The following is a 23,790-nucleotide window of genomic DNA, read 5'->3' as shown; positions in this document are numbered from 1 at the left end:
AGAACCACAAGTCCATTGAGCTGTAGCTCTCTATGGACTATATGTTAAACCTGGAAATGAGCAGACCAGGTGCGACAAAGCCTCTCTGTAATATAGCAAAGATTACAAAAAATAGCAATGTGGTTAACTCAAAGTGCATAGTGTATCCATGTGCATTCCAATATAATATTAGTCAAAGTAAACACTCGACCCTGATAAATGGAATAACTAAGTAATAATAACAATAGCAACAGCAATAATAATAATGGTAATAAGAGTAATTATAACAATAATAATAATAATAATAATAATAATAATAATAATAATAATAATAATAATAATAATAATAATAATAATAATAATAATAATAATAATAACAATAATAAAATAATAGTAATACCGATGCAGAATAAAAACAGTATTAGAAATACTAATATGTCATCGCCGTAATATATTATGTCAACAATATATAACAATAGCAGCAGAGATGTAAAAGCAGCAGAAAGGTAGTAGTAATTATAGTCGTAGTAATGCTAGAAGTCGCGATAGTAGTTGTATTGCCAATAGTAGTAGTAGTAGTAGTAGTAGTAGTAGTAGTAATAGTTGTTGTTTTAGTAGTAGTAGTAGTAGTAGTAGTAGTAGTAGTAGTAGTTGTTGTTGTTGTTGTTGCTGTTGTTGTTATAGTAATAGTAATAGCAGTAATAGTAATAGTAGTAGAAATAGTAATAGTATTAGTAATAGCAATAGTATTAGTATTAGTAGTAGTAATAGTAGCAGTAGGAATAGTAGTAGTAGTAATAGTAGTAGTAGTAATAGTAGTAGAAGTAGTAGTAATAGTAGTTATAGTAATAGTAAGCTCCAAGAATTCGTGGCGCGTTCGGCGGGCGTTCGGCGGGCGTTCGGCGTGCACAAATCAGGTCTTGGTACGTTCGCCGATCTAATTCGTATATGTGTGACAGGGGCCTAAACGCCTCCACCTCCTTTCCTCCTCTCCTTCGCCTCCTCCTTCCCCTTAACCCTACACCTCAACTTCACCTTTTCCTTCCTTATTTCCCTATCTCTCTCCCCCTCTCCTCTTGACCTTTCAACCCCAACGTCTTCCCACCCTCCCTCATTTCCTTTGCCCTTCCTTTCCTCCTAACCCCACACACCAGCATCTCTCCTCCCTTTCTCACCTCTCGTCCCTCTCCTCGTCCCCTAAACCTCACCCTCTTAGTGCACTGTCTCCCGTCTCTTCCTCAACTCCCCTCACTGCGCTCCTCCTCCCCTTCACCTCACACCCCACCCCGTTACCTCCTCTGTTCCTCGCCTCTCCCGTCCCCCTCCCCCGAAAAATCATCCCTCAAGTAATGGCCGTAAAAAAGGGAAGAGTTGAGGACAAGTTGCGGACAAGGGAGTTTGGAATTCTTGGACCTCGCCGGGTGTCAACATGGACTGCGCTGCGGAAAGAGGTAATGACCCAAACTAGATTAGAGACGGAGAAGGAAGAAGAGCAGGAGGAAGAGGAGGAGGACGAGGAGGAGGAAACACAGGAAAATGGACGAACAGGCAACAGAAAGCGTGTTGGCTCATTACTAAGCTGTCTGCTTTAGTAATTTAATCTCTTCAGCTACATGATTGACTTGCGGGTCAGATTAGAGAAATGTACGTAAGCGTAGGTACATTTAATTTACCCCTGACGCAACGAAATGACGCTCAATATGATTCTTGAACGATTTCATCGATTTTGCATTTAACTTCTTCTGCGGGAAGGTTATTCCAATGACAGATGACTGCTCTATAAGTAACTCCTGCCGATGTCTGCACTGCATCGCTTTTCTTGAATTGCTTGACATTTGTTTCTATTTCTCGCGTTAGAATGCAGCGTAAAAAGCAAGGATTGATTGACGTTACTAAACCTGTTAATGTGTTTGAAAACCTATATTGAATCGCACCGCAGTCGACTCTTTTCCAGAGGAATAGTCTGGTCGTACCATCATGTTCACGAGACTCTTCTGTGTGGAATGCTGTGGTTTATATCAGCACTGACTCAATAATTTCTGCAAATCTCAGTTATACGTAAAAGTGGTATAAACATTTCGGACTCGTTCTTTCACTTATACTCGCGAGGATTCACGAGTACGAACAGCTCGGGCAGGAGGTTTGGGAGCCTGCACAGCAACGTTGCCAGATTGTCGTACTCAGCCTCTTATATTTACAGACTTCCGACCCAAAACACTGTCTCGTGGACCCCAATAGGGAGATTCACTTAAAACCATCGTTAAAATAGTTAATTCCTGATGTTTCTTGGCAACAGTTAGGCGTCAGAAACCGGTAAATACTATGGTATGAGTACGACAATCTGGCAACGGTGCTGCACAGTGACTTGCCGGCGGCAGTAGTGTCAGCGGCGCGGCGCTGGTCAGATCACGGGTGGTTAGTGTTTTTGCTTTGTGTCAGTGATAAACAATGAAGATACAGCGTGTTTGGTGCCACGGACTTTCCTAACAGGACAGAAACCTTGTGGTGAGGTGACGCACAACCCGAACTGGTGCTGGCGAGAGGGCGTGAGTGTGGTGAGGGCGACGCAATGTGACCGGCGTGATGATGTGGCCGCAGCAGCCCCCCGCCGCCACGCCAGCAAGGTGAGGAATTTCCCTACATCTAGGGCATCCCCCCCAACCCACCAACTCAAAATATATGTGATTGCGACGCATTTTGTATCCCGCACCCGAAATCCTGCATTCCCACAAGTACAATCGTGGGACACAAGTGTTGACACACTATCCACTGAGTTTCGTTCACCGGCCCCGACTTTAAAATATTTACACCGCATTGAAAGAGGCTAATGTTCAGATATGTCACTACATATACACTCGCCATAATTTATTAGATATGAATTTGTCAGTTGTGCACACTGATAAGTTTTTAATTCGTGGACGAAAATGTCTCTTTACATTTCGTTCAAGTTTAGTCATTGACAGCTAAAGTTGTTTACAACGCTATAATGCATTTGAATAAATGTTGTATTCATTCCTGCAACGTCCTCGCTAAGAAAATACGAAGAAAACATTGATAACGTGCACAAATATGATATGGTCTAAAAATATATAATGATACCACCATCTAACTCTCGCTTGATAATGTTATGCAGTGACGTCATCGACCATGCCACCCGGCGCATTTAGGAAACTATTGCAGTTTTGCGGACTGTCTATCTGTCTAATTATATGGTGGCTAGACCAATGTTTTTCAGACTGGCTGGCTGACTGACTGGGTGATATAGAGCTGACTGGACAAGTGGTCGTGTGCCTGGCTATCTGCTGGCCGGCTCAACCCTTGTCCCTGCCCCCCGCCCCCATGTCCCCCCCCCCCCCCTTTCTCCATGGCCAAGCAAACAAAGCGTGTGAAATAGCCAGCCTCTCGTCCCGGTGTCCGGCTGAGTGCAGCAGGACGGCACACACGCCTCCTTCCCCTCACGTCAGCCCGACACTCGACTCTGAATTTTCATTAACTTCCTGCTTTTATTTCACCTTAGAAATGCATTTTTAAGAGAATAATTTTCCTGCAAAGGGGAATAAAAGTCAACATATTTTCTTTTATTCCTCCCATAAAAGTGCCTGACTTTTCTCCCTTTTCAGACGTCTCGGCTCTAAAAAGATTAAAACTTTACCTTTATAATCTAATTTGAATTATAAACGCATAAGTAAACTTGAATTTAAACTCTGTGAAAGTTTTTTTTTCTCTCGGTAGTGAAAGAAAGATAAATTATTAAACCTGACACGTGAGGAGGGAAGGTGTTCGCGTCTTTATTTTTATTACACCGAGATTCCGTCGGCTTTAATACCCTCCTCAGTGTGTGTTTGTTTGACTCCTCCCACGCCTGCCTTAGTGGCTCAAACGGGCAAATTTTCCGTGGATCTTCAGTCAAACCACGATTTCCGCTAGCGTGGTTCTCATGTGTTTGTTGTTATTGCTGATGATGATGATGGTGAGTAATACCGTCATCCTTCGGTGAAATCTATCGTAGCTTTGGAAGATCGTGGACACGTCAGAAAACCACGGAAATATGAGAACCACGCCAGCGGAAATCGTGGTTTGACTGAAGATCCACGGAAATTTGCCCAGTGTAAAAGCCCCTTAATTCGAGGAAGAGAAATATAGAGTTCCCTGGAGTTGCGAGGAAAACACTTCATCAACAGCTCTCTCGCTTTGACTCGCGACGGTACTTGTTTCTGCTAAGTCTGCCGTGTTTGCCTCGTTCAGCAGTGAGAAGAAACACGGTCTTACGCAAGCAATCTTTTCATTACACATTAGCTCAAGGAACACGCACGAAAATGTGTGTTCAGTCATGAAGATGCACATTGAGAAAGAGGCACAGACATGAAAATCAGATGGAACCCAAAGTCGCACAACATGAAATCGTGAAAATAGAAGCAAACGAGGACGAATGTGACGAGGCCGATAACGATCTAGAGAAAATTTTGCTTGAAGAGAAGGATGAAAGAAAGCGTCGGGAATGAAAATAACCTTTGCTGGAGTTTGTTCGCAGCCGTAGAAGACGAACAGAAGGATGATTGCGTATGTGTGTATGAAAGAGAGAGAGAGAGAGTCGGTGATGAAGATAACTTTTGAATTTGTTAAGACTCGCGGGTTTAGAAGGATGAATGGTGCCAACGTGTGTGTGTGAGATCACTTTTACCTGAGTCTATTTACGCTCGTAGGTCCATAAGACGAAGAAGACAGGTTGTGTGTGTGACAGCCGGTGATGATGAGAACCTTTGCGTTGGTTTGTTTGGGATCGCGGGCGCAGAAGACGAAGATTATTGGAGGCGGCGCGCTTGACAGACCTTATTGGGTGTAGCATGGGGGTGGAGGGCTGCGGACCGGGGCTCTGAATGTTCTCAAGAAGGTGGCGTGGGGGCGTAGGAGGGAGGAGGGGGGGAGTGGGGCGCTTTCAAGAGGACTTTGTGGGTGGACGTAGGCGGAGGGAGAGAGGAAGGGGGGAGGGTGAAGAGGAAGGGAGGGAAGGGGGGGGGGGGATGCACAGTAGACATTGAGGGGCAAAGAGGAATAATTTAATGAGATCGCTGGGCCTTACTAACTTCTCCTCTCTTCCTCTCTTCCGTCTGTACCTCCGCCTCCTCCTCCTCTTTCCTTCTTATGGGCAGAGTACTATTCCGCCCTTCCTTCCTTCCCTTCAGCCTCTTTCTCCTCTTTCTCCTCTTCCTCGTCCTCCTCTACCTTTTCAATTCATTTTATTTCCCTCTTTCTCCTCCTCCTACTCTTCCTCCTCTTCATTTTCATTTTATTTTTTCCTCCTCCTCTTCCTGCTCATCCTCCTCCTCATTTTCATTTTCATTTTATTTTCCTCCTCCTCCTCCGCCTCCACTTCCTCTTACGTGCTTCATATTTCGAAAACTTTGAGTCGTAAGGAAGCGTTTCTTGATGTCATATTCATATTCATGTAGATATTCATTTTCATATTATAATAAACTAGAGTGTTATGACTGCAGGGGTCGGGGAAAGATCCTCCAGCACTGAATAAGTAAACAGATAAATAGATTAGAGAAAGAGAGAGAGAGAGAGAGAGAGAGAGAGAGAGAGAGAGAGAGAGAGAGAGAGAGAGAGAGAGAGAGAGAGATGCCTGACTTACCTCCCCAAATCCATTAATCTTTGTCCCATTTCCACTCCTCCTCCTCCTCCTCCTCCTCCACTCCTCCTCCTCCTCCTCCTGCTCCCCGCCCTTCGTGAGGTGATCAAGGTAATGGCGTCGGTCTACCTGGCCTGACGCAGCACAGGTAGTTTGTCAGGCCCGGCAGATGCTTTTTCTCTCAGGCCGAGTATACATCCGCTTGTCTGTGTCCGTCTGTGTGTGTGTTTTGTGTTGTGTGTTTGTGTGTGTGTGTGTGTGTGTGTGTTATTATAAAAAAAGCTATGTTCCTAGTGTCTTTTTACGTTTTGTTGTGGTGATTGTTTTTCTTCATTATATATTTTCTTTCTTTACGTTTTGCTTCTTTGCTTATTTGTTTATCCGTTTGTTTCGTTAATTACGTTTTTTTCTCTTTTTACTGTTTTTAGTTTATGTTTATTGCTTCTGTATATTGTGGTGTTTGTTTACTCCGTTTTTTTTATGATTATATCCGCCTTTCTCTGTCTGTCTGTCTGTCGGTCGGTCTGTGTTGCTAATTGCGTTATCTGTCTCATATGGCTGTTTCGGTGTTTGTGTGTGTTTCTGTTCTTTGTTGCAGTGTTTGTTTACCTTCGGCTTTCAGTGTTTATCTTTCCGTTTGTGTGTGTGTGTGTGTGTGTGTGTGTGTGTGTGTGTGTTGTGGTTATAGGTTATTACTTTTCATGATTATGTTTCTTGTTTACTCTTTCCAATTTTCGTCACTCAATCGGAACATGATGTACGGCTCCTTCCTATCTTGACTGTGCACTGCTTCCCACAACATACAATTACGCATAGCAACCATCCCCTTTGTCTCGCTGGCCCCGGACTGAACACTTCTTTCCCAAATCGGTAACCTGCGTGACCTCCCGATACCGCTCCATTTGCATCCTAAGATCAGCTGTCACCTGACCCAGCATATGACCTGAAGATTAGCTCATATCGTCATCTGGAAGAGGCCGCCCCTCCCCCCCTCTCTCTCACGGCACAACCACACTGCACACCTCTCTCTCTCTCCCCCCCCCCCACCCCCCAGGCACCATCACCATAGCCTTCCCACTAACACTTTAGACCCCTTCTTGTTGCATGTACGAATTTGCTCATAAATCAATCAATAATATGTTCATTTTCAGACTAACGCCTGCCTTTACTAAATAAACCGTTTATTATTATTATTATTATTGTTATTATTATTTTTATTATTATTATTATTATTGTTACTATTATTAATGTTATTATTTCTTTATCATTAAAACACACACACACACATACACACACGGAGGACCCACAGGAAAATGGGTGACGCGAGGGAAGGGGAGAGAACTTCCAGTATTTTTTTCTCTTCCGTCTCTACATTAGAAGGACAGATACTTCCCCCCCTCTGTGTGTGTGTGTGTGTGTGTGTGTGTGTGTGTGTGTGTATCTCTGTGACCACGTAACTCCATTAAGAGTTTTATACTTGAGTAGGAAAAAAAAAGTTAAGTTTGCCCTGCTCTTCTCGGGTCAGGTCGGGTTGCCTTGTCTTGCCTCGGCGGGGCTTGGCTTGGCTTGGGCTTAAAACTGTGGCCGGGTGAAGGGAGGAGGAGGAGGAGAAGAAGACGAAGAAGACGAAGAAGAAGAAGTAAGAGGAGGAGAAAGAGGAAGTAAGAAGAGGAGAAAGAGGAGGGAGAGGAAGAGGAAGAAGTAAGAGGAAGAGAGAGAGAAAGAAGAACTAAGAGGAGGAAGAAAATGGAGAGTAAAAGGAAGAGGAAGAGGAGGAGGAGAAGGAATGGGGGAGGAGGAGACAAAGATGAAAAAGAAAAATAAGAAAAATAAGAAGAAAAAAGAAAAAGGAGAATGAGGAGGAATAGGAGGAGGTTGATAGAGGCGAGGTGAAGTATAGGAGTAGGAGTATGGGAGGAGTGGGAAGGAAAGGAGTGGAAGGGGAAAGGAGGGAAACGGCAGAAGGGGAAAAGGGACGAAGGGAAAAAAAATGTTCCTATACCTGCTTCGTTTATCCTTGCTACTTGTGTTATACCTTCTCCCGTGTTTGTTTTGGTTCAGGTATTTCATTTTTTTGTATATTTTCGTTTTCTTTCTGTTGTTGTCATTACCAGTGTTTGTGTTTTCTGTACGTAGTGTGCGCTTAGTGTTTCTTTAATACTTTCTGGTGTTTCTTTTTTGGTGTGTGTGTGTTTGTGTGTGTGTGTGTGTGTGTTTATATATCAGTCTGTTCGTGTATATGTTGCCCCCGCCTTCTCATCCTTTCCCAATTTCTCTTTCCTTCTTTCGTTCTTACTTTCTCTTTTTTTCTTTCTCTTTTCCTTCCCTTTCCTCCTTCTTTCCTTTCCTTCTGCATTCCTTCCTTCCTTCTTTCTTTTTTTACTCTCTCTCTCTCTCTCTCTCTCTCTCTCTCTCTCTCTCTCTCTCTCTCTCTCTCTCTCTCTCTCTCTCTCTCTCTCTCACTCCATCCATCCATCACGCCGCTACTTCATCTCAATCACTGCCTATCATTCTCCCATTCACTTAACCAATCACCTCCTGGCTTGGCTCCCTACCTTTGTATATTCCTCCGTCCCTCCCTCCCTCTCTTCCTCCTTCCCGCCATAACTACGTCCCCTTTTCCCTTTCCTCCGCTATACAACCTCCCTTTCTCTCTACCACCACGACCTGAGACCTCCAACTAGGCCTATGCTCGCCAAGTATTGACCTCTCACCTTCTCTGCCTCGCCCCATTCCTCCCCGTTCCGTCCCACTTTACCTCCTCTCCTATAAGCAGCCCCACCCCTCCACCTCTTCCAGCCCCGCTCCGTCTCGCCCCAGTTCGCCCCGCTCCGCCCCACCCCGCCCCGCCCCGGCCGATCACCTGGGCAGTGGCACGATATCTCAGTATAAGCACACGTGATTGTCAGGCTCCGTGTGATGTCTGGTCAACAAATTACCCGCCGTCGTGAGGCGTGACGCACGGGGTAAACAAGGCAAGTGAGGATCCGTGCGCGCCGTGACGTCGAAACTAAACAAATCAGACGCGTGTGTGACGTCACGGGAGTAAACAAATCATTACCACATTAGGTTCAGCGGCTACAGGCATGGATGTGTAGTTATGTGCTAAGGAGCCTGGCACGGGAGGGCGCCACCACTCTGTGCTCAAGTACAAGCAAGGATATTTACACAAGGATGCCCGCGGCCTCGCCACACACAACTTTCTACTCAAGCTCATCCCTTTACTGCCCAAATCCCTTACGCAAGAGTTAACCAGCATCTTCACTCTTTCATCCCTCACGCTGGTAAACTCTGGAACAATCTTCCTTCATCTGTATTTCCTCCTGCCTTCGACTTGAGCTCTTTCAAGAGGAGGGTATCAGGACATCTCTCCTCTCGTAATTGACCTATCTTTCGGCCACTCCTTTAATTTTTTTTTTTGAGCAGTGAGTATCGGGCTTTTTTTTAAACATTTGTTACCTTTTTTTCTTATGCCCTTGAACTGACTCCTCTGCTGTAAAAAAAAAAAAGCAGGGAGGCTATAAGTGGCCAGTTGCCCTACCCGTGGGAACTATAGTCAGACTCAGGTATTAAGTCCGGTTGGGAGGGGCCTGCTCGGGGAATCCCTTGGCCACAGTCCTGCCTTTTTTTTATGAATACAGAATATTTGATACACAATTTAAAATAGTACGTAGCTGACATATGGGAGTGAGAGTGATGTATTGGGGGTCAGGGCCCAAGGAATACGGGGTCTACTCATTGCCCAGCCAAAATCTGAAGGTACTGCGCAGCCCTATTTGCATGATTCTATGGACTGTATCTGTTTTGCTATAAGAGAATAAGAGCAGAATATAATCATCGAGATGGAGTCTACCAATGCCAAAAGGTTAGTGACAATGTTTGCGCAGATGTTACTAACACTTCTACAGTGCGGCTCCTGGTGACAATCCAGTGATTCCTGGGTAGTTGGCTTAACCTGAGTTTATGATATTCTCTGATGCGTAGTTATTGAGGTAATAATTTTTCCTACACTTTCAATGTAACCGGTGAGACAATCCTCCCCATAAGTAAAGGGGGCTTCGTGGTGCAGTGGTAGCACACTCGGCTCACAACCGAGAGAGCCCGGGATCGATTCCCGGGCGGAGTGGAAAAATTTGGGCGGCTTTTCCGATACCCTACGCCCCTGTCCACCCAGCAGTGAATGGGTACCAGGTATTAATCGGGGGTTGTGTCCCGTCTCCTGGGATCTGTTCCCTTCTCCTATAATTCCTTCCCCTTCTGTCTCTCTCCGCCATATGACCACAGATGTTACGCCGACTAAACGAAACTTTCCAACTTTTCCCTAGAATTAATGCCGCTGCGTAGCCCAAACACAGGCGTCGCATGCTCCGCCGCGGCGCCGCCCAGCCCTCAGGCGTCAGGGCAGACAGCCGAGCCCGCCAACGCCATGTGACGCCGGAGGTAAACTAATAAGCCGCCATAGTGAAGAGTTAACGCAAAGGTAAACTAATGAACCGCCGCCAGTGACGCATCTGATTCCCAAATGAGCATCCATATTTGATTATGACGTCAGAGATAAGCAGATAAGCTGCCGAATTTAATTATGGCGTAATCCCAGTAGATTTTGTTAAGGCACGACTAATCTTATTTTCCATGCCGTTACGAAACTTGTGTTTAGTACTTATTAATATTGGAAGTTTTCATTTTATTTATTTCATATTAGACGCCAGCTTATGACTAGAAAAATTAATGGACAGTCTCTCTCTCTCTCTCTCTCTCTCTCTCTCTCTCTCTCTCTCTCTCTCTCTCTCTCTCTCTCTCTTCAATACAGACTCTGAGAAAAAAAATAAGCAGAGAATGTCAGCTGTTAACGTCACGGTGGTACAGAAGAAGGAAAGATAAAAAAAAAAAAAGCTTCATACACTATTCCAGGTCGAAACAGCGAGAGAGAGAGTGAGAGAGCGAGAGAGAAGGTGAGGGGGGTAATGGGGGGGCTGAGTCCGTATAGGGTGTCGTTCTTTGAAGACGAATAATGAAATCTGATTTATTCTCTCTCTCTCTCTCTCTCTCTCTCTCTCTCTCTCTCTCTCTCTCCTTATTGGTCCAGGCATGGAGGTATTAAGGTCCAGGCATGGAGGTATTAAGGTCCAGGCATGGAGGTATTAAGGTCCAGGTATACATCGGTGTGTCAGCGCGTGTTCTATCCCTCCCGAGTAACTGCGTATCATTACACCGCTGGGGACTCACACGACACCAATCCAGTCGCCGCTTTCCACTAATCCAGGACACTCTTATGGCTTATCACAAAGGTTCCTTCGTCATTACCATAATTGGAACGAGAAAGGGACGTGTGTGTGTGTGTGTGTGTGTGTGTGTGTGTGTGTGTGTGTGTGTGGAGGGGGTGGATCTGGTATTTTTTTGTGTATAGGAGTGGATCGGTATATATGTGGTGTGTGAACAAGACAGGTGATCTGCGTGCGTGGAGGGATGGCCCAGGTTGTGTGTGGAAGGGGAACAAATGGAGTTGCGTGTGTGTGTGTTTGGGTAATGCGTGTGTGTGTGTGTGGAGGAATGGCGCAAATTGTGTTGGGAGGAGGAGCAAGTGGAGTGGTCTGTGTGTGTGTGTGTGTGTGTGTGTGTGTGTGTGAAGTGACTCGGGTAGTGTTTGGAAGGGGGACAAGTGGAATGGTGTGTGTGTATACTTACCTAGTTGTATTTACCTATAGTTGTAGTTTTACAGGGCCTGGGCTTACGCTCGTGTGGTCCCGTCTCCGTATCTGTATGTGTCTTTATCTGTGTGTGTGTGTGTGTGTGGTGGTGGTGGGGCGGGGGCCGGTCGGGGCGGTCGGCGCGGTCCGGCAACATAGGGCAGGGGTGGGTCGAGGCATTGGTATGTGTGGCGAGGCGTTTGAAGTTTGAAAAAGTCTCCTCGTAAGTTTCCAGTAACACCCATCATCTCTTTTCTCGTCCCTCAGCTCTCTCTCTCTCTCTCTCTCTCTCTCTCTCTCTCTCTCTCTCTCTCTCTCTCTCTCTCTCTCAATCAGCGTCATCATCAGGTTGTGTTATTCAGGACACAGAACTCTCCCAAATGTCTCCATAGGTTTCTTTTCTGTTCTTTTTGCATCCCGTTTAGGTGTGATCGGTCCACATACCTTTTTTCATCATCCCGCCCGGTAAACCGCCTTCTCTTGGGTGATTGTTTAGCTGTTGTCTCCCAGTCTATCAGGACACCTCTCCTCCCGAAATTGACCTCTCTTTCAGCCACCTTTTTTGATTCTTTTTTTAGGAGCAGCGAGTAGCGGGCTTTTTTTTTTATTATTGTTTCCTTTTTTTATGCCCTTGCTGTCTTCTTTGTTGTAAAAAAAATGTCTGTCACTCTCTTTGTCCTTCTGTTCTCTCCTTTACACATATATCCCGACCCTTGATTTTTTTTTATGATGGCTTTCCTTGCTGTATGTTCTCTACCATTTGTAGTTCCTGTGATGCACTATAGTGGTTTCAATCACTGGTATCTCCATTTCACTTTGGGCATATCTCAGTATCCTTATTCGAAGCGTGGTCAGTATCCGCGTCTCTGAACCATATATAATGATGGGAAGAACGCTCTGATTAAAACCCTTCGCACCAAGCATATTATTTTCCGGAAGCACTCCAACCAGTCTTATACGTCTTTTCATTCCGGAATCGAGCTAGGGATTAATTTGTATCAGTTGACCTAATTATGCATAATAATTAACTTTCTAAAGGCTTCTCTTGGGTGAGTTTGTTCGATATGAGCATGATCTTATTCAGCGTCTTTACTACTTCTAGATTTTCTCTTTCATTCTTTTTATCATCTGTTTTAGTTTCGTCATTAAACTCTCCCAAAAATACAATGACATTTGTAATTTGAAGGTTATGTCGTTATTCGTTTCCATCATAATTCCCTAATTCATCCAGTTGAGCTTTTATATATATATATATATTATATATAATATATATATATATATATATATATATATATATATATATATATATATATATATATATATATATATATATATATATATATATATATATATATATATATATATATATATATATATATACACACACACACACACACACACACACACACACACACACACACACACACACACACACACACACACACACACACACACACACACACATCTATATCTCTATCTGTCTACCTTTCTATCTGTCTGTTTATCTATTTATCTATATCTATCTATTTATCTATATGTGTGTGGGGGGGGGGATTGTGTGTCTGCGTGTGTGTGTGTGTGTGTGTGTGTGTGTGTGTGTGTGTGTGTGTGTGTGTATGTACGTGTTTTTGTGTGTACGCGCGCGCCTCCTCGGTACTCACGCGGTCTCCTCGGCGTCGTCGTCAGCGGGGTCCTGGTTTGCGTCGTCGGGGTGCGGGGGTCGCGGGGGCGTCGCCGCCCTGGCCCTGAGGGAGCACCAGCACAGCGCCACCGTCACCACCACGAAGGCCACCATGTTGGCCAGCGAGGTCAGGAACACCACCATCACCACGTCATTGGTGCTGTAGCAGCCGCCGCCACCTGTTCGATCGTCTTCCTCAACAGGAGGGTCGGGGACGGGCAGGGCCTGGAACTTCTCAGGCCTGGTCGTTGCGAGCTTAGCGAGTATGGTGATGGAGGGCGAGTGTTCCGTCGGCAGTAACCTCGCCGCCCCGCTGTTGAGCCCTGCCTCCTGTGCCGGTGCCCTCCGGAAATCGGAGGTGGGGATTTCCACGGGCGTGTGATGGATTGAATGTGAGTAGAGCAGTTCCTGAGGCCCCTCCTTCCCCTTGCCGTCCTTCACATGATCTATGGCCGAGCTGGTCGAGAGAGCGGCGGCCCTCGGCCTTGGAGTGGTGGTGTTCGTCTGTTTGTGGTGGGCGTGAGTGGCCGCGGCACTGGTCGACTGGGCCTCGGGGCTCATCGGTGATGTATGGCGCGCCCCACTGCCAAGTTTTATCGTCTGACGCTTGTTGGATTCCCGGAGATCATGTCTGGAATTCTCAGGCCTTCGTGTGGCGGTATGGTCGGGGGTCTCCACAAGCGAGTGTTGGTAGGAGGGAGGCCTGGGCTGGGTGGATCCGTCCAGGCCGTCCCGCCTCGCCACGAGTCTCGGAGGTTCATGAGTTACAACCTCTTTCTGGGGCCCCGCCGTGCCCGCCTCCCCGGCCTGCTCCCACCGCGGCCCTTCGGCAAGGGGCCCACGTAAGGAGGCGAGGCTGCGCTGAAGAAAGTCGTCCAGAGGCCCATTAAGACTCTGGGCGGTGGTGGGGGGTACCTCCAGGGGCCCGGCAGAGCTTGGTCGCTCCGGCAGTCTTCCCATGGCCCCGCTGGGGAATGCCATCGATGAGTTCTGTTGTTTTTCTCGCAGGCCATTGGGGCGTGAGGTGAATGTGGGCGGCGGGTTAAGTAGCGGCACACTGACCGGGGTGGGCGAGTGTTGTCCCAGAGGAGGCTGTGCTTCGTGCGCCCACGCCGGGTGAGACGGGGGTGAGGTCGAGGGACTGGGCGCTGAGGACTCATTATCTGTGTGTGCTGGGGCTGAAGGGCTGGGGCTGTGAGGAGAGGTCAGCGTCGTGGCCTCGGCCTGCCCCGTCGCCACGCTGAGCCCCGCCTCCATCAGCAGCAGGGTGTGGGGGTGGTGGCGGCGCCTCTTGCCGTGCCTCAGCTTGTGCCGCCCGTGCGGACCCCGTCGACGCTCACCCCGCCTCCTCTTCCCCTGTCGTCCCCAGCCTCCAGGATAGAGGGAGAGCAGGTCTTCCAGGCCATCCTCTAGTAGGTCCTGATGGGAGCTGACGCTTCCAGGCTCCCCGGAGCGACCAGAGTGGGGATCAAAGGGCTGCCAGGTTTTTCTTTTGCCCCGGGCGTACCGTGGCGCTGTGCCCAATTTGATCTCTTGACTTGGGATGGGCGTGGCGAGTGTGCTCGTGTGGACCCCGCCATCGCTGCTGTCCACTCCGCTGTGCGGGGCATAGCCTGGCGTGTTGAGGGGTGAGTCCGTGGGCAGGGAGGGCAAGGGCCTGTCCGTCAGCACCAAGGGAACGCTTGCCCGCCATGCCTCGCCCACGCCTGGAAAAGAGAAACAAGGCCTGTTACTCGCTGCCGGGTCGGTCTTGTACACGTCATTGAGAGAGAGAGAGAGAGAGAGAGAGAGAGAGAGAGAATGTTTATTTGTTATAAAGAAAAATAATCATGTCAGAGTAATTACACATGTAAGGTTCACACACAAAGATAATGATAACAAAGCAAAACAATTCTACGAAAATGAAAGTCGTTAACCAAAGTTCCTCGGCTGCCCCCTTCGTCACGCCTCGCCATGATTTCTTTCCTTGCATGATTTATAGCAGCGGAAAGTCCCTGATTTATCATATGTTTTATGTATATTTTATTGTATTATTATGTTTGATTTATTTACTGATTTTTTAGGTTCATAGACAGATAGATAGAGAGGGACGGATTGATAGACAGACATAGTAGACAGACAAACACACAGACAGAAGCGGACAGAAGGCGTGGTGTCGGTAATGAGCGAGTCAATATTTGCAAAAGTCTCATTAGAGCCAAATGATCCGTTAACCCACAATCGTCACGCACTCTCTCTCTCTCTCTCTCTCTCTCTCTCACTCACACACACACACACACACACACACACACACACACACACACACCTTCATCAAGTATTCCGTGCAGGTCTTCCCCAAATGCCTGACCTGGCCGAGAGTGTACTGCCTACTACCTCCTTTTCCCCCTTCCTCCTCCTCCTCCTCCTTGGCCTCGTCCTCCTCGTCCCCTTCCTCTTCCTCCTCCTCCTCCTCCTCCTCCTCCTCTCTGTCCTATTTCTCGCCTTCATCCTCGTTCCCTCGTTTTCTTCCTCCTCGTCGTCCTCCTCCTCTTTTTTTTTTTCCTCGTTGTCACCAAACCTTTTAGTTACTCGTACAAAGTCATACATTAAGTGAATGAATGCGTGTGATGTTGTAAGGGTATTTTGCCTTCATCCTAACAGTGCTCTCTCTCTCTCTCTCTCATGTACGAGTATTTGTAGTATTTGTAACAGTAGTAGTAGTAGTAGTAGTAGTAGTGGCATAGTACCATCGATAGTACTATTTCCACCACTGTCACTGCTATCACGCCATTCGCAGTGACCACCATCATCACTGCCGACTCAACACCACCTTCACTACAACGTCCGCCATCAACACCTCTATCACCACCGCTTCCTCCGTCGTCAATACCATTTCCACATCCCCACCACCACCATCACCACATCCCAGCACCACTATACATTCGTCATCATTGACCTTCACAATAACCCACCACCACCACGACCACCACCATCACCGTCCCTGCCACCGCCCGCGCAGCACACGTCGGGCTCCGCGCGAAGACCGTGAAGGCTTTAAATATTCATCCTCAAACGACATATATTATTCAGATTAAATATTTCCCTTCCAGCGGATTGCCTTTTTTTTTTCTTTTCCCGGCGGGTCTCTTGAAGTCCATTACGTTTTATTATTTTTAGCGAAATTTAATTTGTTCCGAAACACAATTACGTCGCCGCTACTCGCGAGCACGAAATCCACGAAAATATGCGGGAATTCGTTGTGATGTTTATTATTACCGCGATAAATCTTGCTCTCCGCATAATGTTCGTCACTTCTCTTGCCCACCTTTTCCCGTGTGGGCGCAGCAGCGGCGTCAGGACAAGGCCGCGGCGCTGTGTGCGTACAAATATATGGTCTCCTCGTGGAAGCACAGAGGGCGTATGGGTTAAAAGCAACATTTCCTCGCTGTACAGGAATTTTGTGTTTTTACACTAATGCCTTAACAAATGTCGCGCCCGCGTAGAACCAGTACACATCGTTTAGAGATCGGGAAAAGTGCTCGGATCAGACAACCGAAAACTATTAGATTTGATTGAACGGAACTTGTGAAGGCGTTTAGAAGGAAATAATTAACATATATTGTTACATGTAAAACGATAGGTAATTAAAATACATAACTTCAAATTCTGAACAAAAATAGTGTGATGTCATAAGGAATAAAAAGAATAATTCGGTAAAGAAAATAGAATAATGATAATGATAATGAAATAAGAAGATTGTTGTGATGAAGATTATAATATTAATATCATTGACTATAATAATGATTAATAATAATAATAATAATAATAATAATAATAATAATAATAATAATAATAATAATGCTAATGCTAATAATAATAATAATAATAATAATAATAATAATAATAATAATAATAATAATAATAATAAGCATGTAATCCCGCCTAGTATCGCCTCCGTGTTGCTTCCCGCCCCTGAAGAAGCGGGGCGGCGAGACAAGGCGGGCTTAGCCAAGTCTGCTTACACCTGTGTTCCTTACACCTCCCTTGCTGCTTGGTGTAGTGCCCCGACGGCAACAACAACAATGATTTCTGATACTACTACTACTACTACTACTACTACTACTACTACTACTACTACATAAGAACATAAGAATATAATAACAACACCATTAGTGGCTGCACTGTCCATAATGAGGTCAAGCCGGCCTGCTGAGAGCCGCCTCAAGAGCAAGGCGGTGGCCAGCGGCGCGGCCCGGTGGTGGCTGTGAGCCCTTTGAGTGGCTTGATGCCCCCGCGACCCGCTACCAAGGACAGGAGGAGGAGGAGGAGGAAGAGGAAGAGGAAGAGGAAGAGGTAGAGGAAGAGGAAGAAGAAAACGAAGAGGAGGAGGAGAAGAAATAGAAGAAGTAGGAGAAGAAGAAGAAGTATATAAAACGGAGAAGAGGAAGTAGAACAACATCAACGCCATTATCATCATCATCATTATCAACATCAACAACAACAACAACAACAGCAACAACAACAACAAGAGCTAAGGATCGCCACCAGAGGCCCGTTGCAAACAACACCTGAAAGTAGCTCTTCTGTTTTGACGGATTTCTGCTAGATTTCGCTTGCTCCCATCTCCCATCTCTTGCTGTAAGCTACATAAAGGTACATTGGACTGTCCAGTGCATTTTTGTTTTGGTGAGTTGTGGACTGTAGCATTAAGTGACAAGTAAGGAAGCTATTTCTATTTCTTCTCCTCCTCCTCTTCGTTTTCTTCTTCCTCTTCCTCTAAATTAGAGCTCAAGATGTAAAGGTTGGGTATCACTGCCCCGTAATGGGTAAGGAGGTATGTGAGGAACTTGCGGGGCCTTTCGGGTGAATCCTAAACCTCTTGGAAGAGGGACAAAAACTCCCCTCTCGTCACACTATTCACAATGTCCGTACGGTGTTTAGAAATGTACACAAAACGAGGCGTAACTGCTGCCATCTTGACTTCAGCCAGGTTGCGGTCAAGACGGAAGGTTCGGGTGACCTCAGACAGCCAGCGGATCTTGGTGCCTACAGATGGACTGCCCTTGGAAAGGAGTTTTGCATAATCAGTCCAGGAAGCAAATCCTGGGGCTGCAGGAGCAGACGGTGATAGCTGTTGCGGGAGTTGAACGAGCAGAGTAACCTCGCTCGGGCGTGCTTGGTGGAGGACTCGCGGAGCTCCGACGCTTGGGTGCCTTGGTAGCACGAGATGACATCCTACTCATTGTCACTATCCGATGTGTTGCTTATGGGGTGTTTGCTGGAAGACAATACGTGGTCGCCGTGGTGGGGAGCAACATGGGTAGGCAGACCAGGTGGCATTAACGTGGCCTGCTGTAGCGGAGGTCATGCTCCCTTAAGCAGCATGTTCTCCTCATCACTAAGCGCCAAGTCAGCTCCAAGGATTTCAAGAGTGCCAGGTCCAGAGTATGCCATGGCGCACACGTAGGGATGTCAACATCCCAATACTATACACTAGTGACTCGTGGCAGCATGGGAAGCGACGTGCCCATGACGTCGTAGCGACGTTTTGTGTACATTTCTAGACACCGTACGGACATTGTGGATAGTGTGACGAGAGGAGAGTTTTTGTCCCTCTTCTAAGAGGTTTAGGATTCATCCGAAAGGCCTCGCAAGTTCCTCACATACCTCCTTACCCATTACGGGGCAGTGATACCCAACCTTTACATCTTGAGCTCTAATTTAGTTGCTAAAATTATGTTTGTAGGAAAGTGTGCCCTGCGAGACACAAGTGTCCCTGTAAATCGTGCCAGATCTCATGACTGTGAATGTGATTGTCGCCTCTTAAGCGTAATTAAATTTATCAAATCAACAACAGGAGTAAACGGAACAGCGAAGTCGTTTTTACCCCAAGATTGCAAACATACGATTTTTACTCCACAGTCTTAATCGTCTTCACAGTTATCTCGAAAGTGGCCAAAGGTTCGCAGTACAAGAATCATATTTCCTACTACATAGTTGAGAACGCGGAGCAAGCAAGCCTTGTTAGTGGAAGTGTATGTTCTGCCGTGAGTTGTGTGTGGATCTGCGTAGAGTTAGGAGCAACACACACACACACACACACACACACACACACACACACACACACACACACACACACACACAATGCTTGATAGACAGATAAACAAGTAGAGATCTATGGAAAGAAACCAAAAGAATATAATACATGCTTTTGGTAGATATTCCAATAAAGAGGTTAACTGTAAAACAAACACACCAAACACAGACACCTCTAACACGAAGATCACACTAACTGATATTTTTTTTCTTTTGTTTCAGTTCCGGTGAGTTTGGCGATGCTACGGACGTGGAGAAGGCAGGTGGAGGTGCGTAAAGACAGAGGCAGTTACGGGTGGATGTCATAGGTGGAGACGAGTAGAGTCAGAAGTTATAGTAGTAGTATTGATGGAGGTGGATAAAGGAAGAGGGTGTTCAGGTAGTGGGAATGGTTAGTTGGTTGTTGAAGTGGATGAGAATGGTTGATAATGAGTGGAGGAGATGGAGATAGAGGCGGTGCAGGTAGTAGGCCTATCTGGAAACAGGTGGAGTCATCGGTAGTGGTGGTTGAGGTAGATGAGAATTGCAGATAGTGGATGGAGGCAAGAAGTAGGGATGGAAGGAGGTGGAGACAGATGCATTGGTCATGTTTTTGAGTGTGGTTGGATATACGTGGATTAAGACAAGAGATAGTGGATGAGATGGATGAGAACTTGATGCTGTGATTGGAGCCCGGTAGAGATAGTGGATGAGGTGGACAGATAGTGGTGGGGATGAATGTGGGTTGGATGCTGCGAGGGGAGTAAGAAGTAGAGTTAGTGGAGGAGGTGCTGGAGACAGATTTAGACTGGATGCTGTGAGTGGAGTCTGGTAGAGGTAGTGGAGGAGGTTATGCGGATTAGTGGAGGTAGTAGTGAGGGTAGGTGGAGGTGGGTGGAATCTACGATGCTGTTAGTGGTGGTAGATGGAGGTGGGTGGAGTCAGGGGTGGTGGTGGGTAGAGGTGGGTGAAGTCAGCGGTGGTGTTGATGGTAGTGGTTGGAGTCGGTGGTGGTGTTGTGGAGGTGGGTGGAGGCGGGTGGAGTTGTGGTGCTGGAAGTGGGTGGAGGTGGGTGGAGGATAGGTGACGCCATAGCCTTCATCCGGGACACAGGTAAAGGTCGCCCTGAATAACCCAGGTGACAGGCCACATTATCGACCCTTCTCCAGGTACACAGGTGTCACTACCCTTCCCCCCCTCCCCCCTCACCAACAAACTCACCCACCCCCTCCACCCCCTCAGCTGTATCTCTTTCCCTTTTCCACATTTTCACACTCCTACTAATCCCTCCCCTTTCTCTTACTCCTTTTTTCTTCGCCTCGCCTACTCGTTTAGTCTCCCCTTCCTTTACCTTTCCTCTATGCACTCCTGTTCCTCCTTTTCCCACCTAATTCATTTCATTCTATTCTTATTCCCATAATCATACCCATTCCTCATCTCTTCCCTTTTCGTTTCCATTTAGCCTTTTATTCATCTCCCATTTCTCTTCCCCCCTCTCGTTCGTTCCCATTTAGCCTTTCATTCCTCTTCCTTTCTTTTATTCACTCCCTCTCCTCCTCTCCCCTACGCTCACACCCTTTCTCCCCATCCTTTCTTACCGCTCGTCCCTTCATATCACCCATTTTCCTTTCCTGCCCTCACCTCGAACCCCCTCTTTTATTTTATTTTTTTCAAATTTACTAACCCCCGTATACCCCATCATTCCCTCTCGCTCCACTCCCCTCTCCCCTACCATCCACAAAGTCGAGTGATTACCCCTTTCTTCCCTTCCTCTCGTATTCACCCACCTCCATCCTTTGCTAACTTATGTCTATTTTTCCCTTGTCTCAGTCTTTGCCTCTAGAAAACATACCTTTCACATTTCCCTCTATCTCCAGGTTTCACTCTCTATCTGCATCCCTCTTCCCGTTCACTCCCTCTCTCTACATTTCTTCTTCCTCCATCCTCTCCTCTCCACCCCCATTCTTTTCCCTCGATCCCGCCATCACCTTCTCTCCTCACATCCTCTTTCCCTTCCATGTTTCTACCCCCTTCTCCCTTTACCCGACACTATCCACTTCTCTACCAACTCCTTTACTCTCCCCTTCCTCCCTCTTTTCCACCATCTTTCTCTCTACCTCCTCCTCCTCTCGCCTCCACTCCCTTTTTCTTCTCTCCCCGCCGCCGCCACCCCAGGATACTCCCTCTTTCTCCACCGTCTTCCTCTACCTCCTTCCTCTCTACCCACTCTCTACCATCTTTCTTTGTAATTCCTTCTTTCTCTCCTCGCCACAATCCACCTCTTCGCCAGCTCTCTTTACCTTCATCTCCCTTTTCTCTCTCTGCCTCCATCACTCTCTCCACGCACGCCCTCTACCTTGCCCTCTTCTCCTGCCGCCACCTCCCTCCCTATCCATCTCCTCCCTCCCCGCCATCACTCGCCGTGGAAGGAGTTACCTGAAAGCGGTTTAATCAAAGGTAAGTGGCGCCTGAGTACTTTTCTCCATTACAGGTGCTCGCTCGGCTTCAGGTTGGGCGTTGGGCGCTTTGATAAGGTGCTCGGCCTTTGACTCTGAGGCTGTCGAGGGCCGAGGGAGAGTGATTTGTAATTGCTTCTGCGGGTAATTATGTAATGCGATCATCGTATAAGTTTGAATGTTAATTGGCTGTCGAAGCTGATGGATGGTTGTTGAGGGTTGAAGTTCCGTAATATTTCTTTTTTGGACGCAAGACTAAGTTGGTGGCTTTCAGGTATTGGACGTGTTCGGAAAGGGATTTATAAGCAGGTAGTCAGCTCAAATTGTCGTAGTTTTGTTATCGTTATACTGAGTCCTTTTGATTAATGATAAAAGCTCCTGCAGAAGAGACATCTTTATGTTTACGTAACGACTTTTCTTTAGGTTTTTTGTTTCCTAACTATTGAAAGTTTATGATGAGTGTTATTAATAGATGGAGTTGACTCAAATGGTTGCCGCCCCATTATCAAAGTACCGGTTAACTCGTTACTACAAAAGTCACAGGTTAGAGTGGAAAGGTGTGTTGTAGGCCCCTCCTTGGCCTTGGCTCCCTGCCCACACTTCTCAAGTATCCTGCGAACCCCTCAGCACATCTACTTGCTTCTCTCCTTCTTTCGTTCCGTCACTGTGCGCTGTACCGTCCCGGAGTGACCTCACGCCCATTTGGACAGCTTGATTTATGTGCAGATCAATCTTTTGTTTCCCTCCCCGCGAGGTAAACATGTGGAGTGTAATGGACCAACGACATTAAAGGATAAGAAACTGATATTTATTGGTATGAAGAGCAATGGTCAAATGAAATTACAAGGATGGATCAGTGTTGTATGGAACACATGATTCATGTTCAGCTCAGTCTTTTGTTTCCCTCCCCGCTAAGTAAACATATGGGGTTCAATGGATTGCCGAGATTTCAAGGATAAGAAACTGATATATTTATTAGTATGGAAAGTAATTGGTAAAGGTTTGGGTAGGCGGTGGCTGAGTGGTTAGGGCGCTTGGCTCACATTCACCACGCCATGGACAACGTCGTTTCGAATCCCCACGCTACCACCTGGGATTTTTCAGTCACCGCCGAGTGGCCTAAGACTACGCACATGCTGTCCAGAAGACCACCCATCCGTACTCTAGAAGAAACCGTACAGTGAATCAAGAATGAATTCCGGGGGGCAGCATGAGCCAAGCATAACTGGCGCCACTATATAAACTGCTTGCGCCATGACGAACTTGGGCCGACCATCTGGCTCCTGAAGAAAGCCTACCGGCGCTAGAGGCGGGGGTGTTAAAAAAAAAAAGTAAAGCTGGGGGCGTACGCCGGGATTTGAACCCGGGCCCGCGGATTCATAACTAAGCACGCTACTTTCGTCGTGGGGCCTAATGATCGGCCCCAGACAATTATGGCGCATGCAAGTGTTTTATAGTGGCGCCATTTTGCACATGCTGTCCCCCGGAGCTTATCTCTGATCCTCTTTTAAGAGAGTCTAAAGCCCGGGTTGTTAGGTGGTCCTCAGGGGAGTATGTGGGTCGTCTTAGGCCACTCGGCGATGATTGAAAAATCCCAGCTTGTGGCGGCGGGCAGGTCGCGAACCCGCGGCATCTTCGACACCTCCCCCCCCCCCACCCACCCCCACCCCACCCCACGCTAACCACTCAGCCATCGTCTCCCCAATGAATGAAATGAATGAAAAAAAAGTTCCAAGGATGAAACAATGCTGTATTTATCGGCGTAAAGTGCAGTGACTCCTCTCCCTCCAACTTCACCTCATTATCACCATTCCTCTCTCACTTTTATTCCATCTTTCTACTTCCTTCTTTCTCCTCCTGCCATTACTCCTTTTACCTTTCCCTCCCTCTTCTGCCTCCACGCCGCTGTCACCTACCCACTCGCATCCTCTTTCCTCACCATCCTTTTCATTGGTGTGGAGTGCAATGGTTCAATGAAATGACAAGGATGCAACAGTGCTATATTTATTATGCCTCGGATTTGCCACAGCTCCGCTCCTCAGCTGTTCAGCACGCATGGCCTGATGTACGATCGGCCGTGATTTACCGGCGGCCGGGCTGCTGCGCGCCGGCCCGGTTGAAACAGTGATTGGAAGTTATGAACGAGTCCTTTTTGCTCCACGGCTTCCATCTAACCTAGTAATGTCTTTCCTTTGCGTTTACATTAGGGGGTGCGCTACATCTCCTACGACGCATTTCCTACATGAGTTCAGCTTAGGATCAGCAGTTTTTAAAGTAGCAACATTTCCTACAGATACAGCA

General features: G+C 46.9%; 1 protein-coding gene across 1 annotated transcript in view; it reads right to left on the bottom strand.

The window, feature by feature from the left end:
* The window catches only part of LOC126982412 (proteoglycan 4-like), a 101,329-nt gene that overhangs the window by 23,948 nt on the left and 53,591 nt on the right, over positions 1-23,790 (bottom strand). Inside the window, exon 2 of the mRNA XM_050834460.1 lies at positions 12,960-14,685. Within this exon, the coding sequence (XP_050690417.1) occupies positions 12,960-14,685 (1,726 nt within the window). The remainder of the gene's footprint in view (positions 1-12,959; positions 14,686-23,790) is intronic.

Source organism: Eriocheir sinensis, chromosome 51 (assembly GCF_024679095.1).
Source record: "Eriocheir sinensis breed Jianghai 21 chromosome 51, ASM2467909v1, whole genome shotgun sequence".
Classification (NCBI taxonomy): Eukaryota; Metazoa; Arthropoda; class Malacostraca; order Decapoda; family Varunidae; genus Eriocheir; species Eriocheir sinensis.
This window is presented reverse-complemented; position numbering and strand designations above follow the sequence as displayed.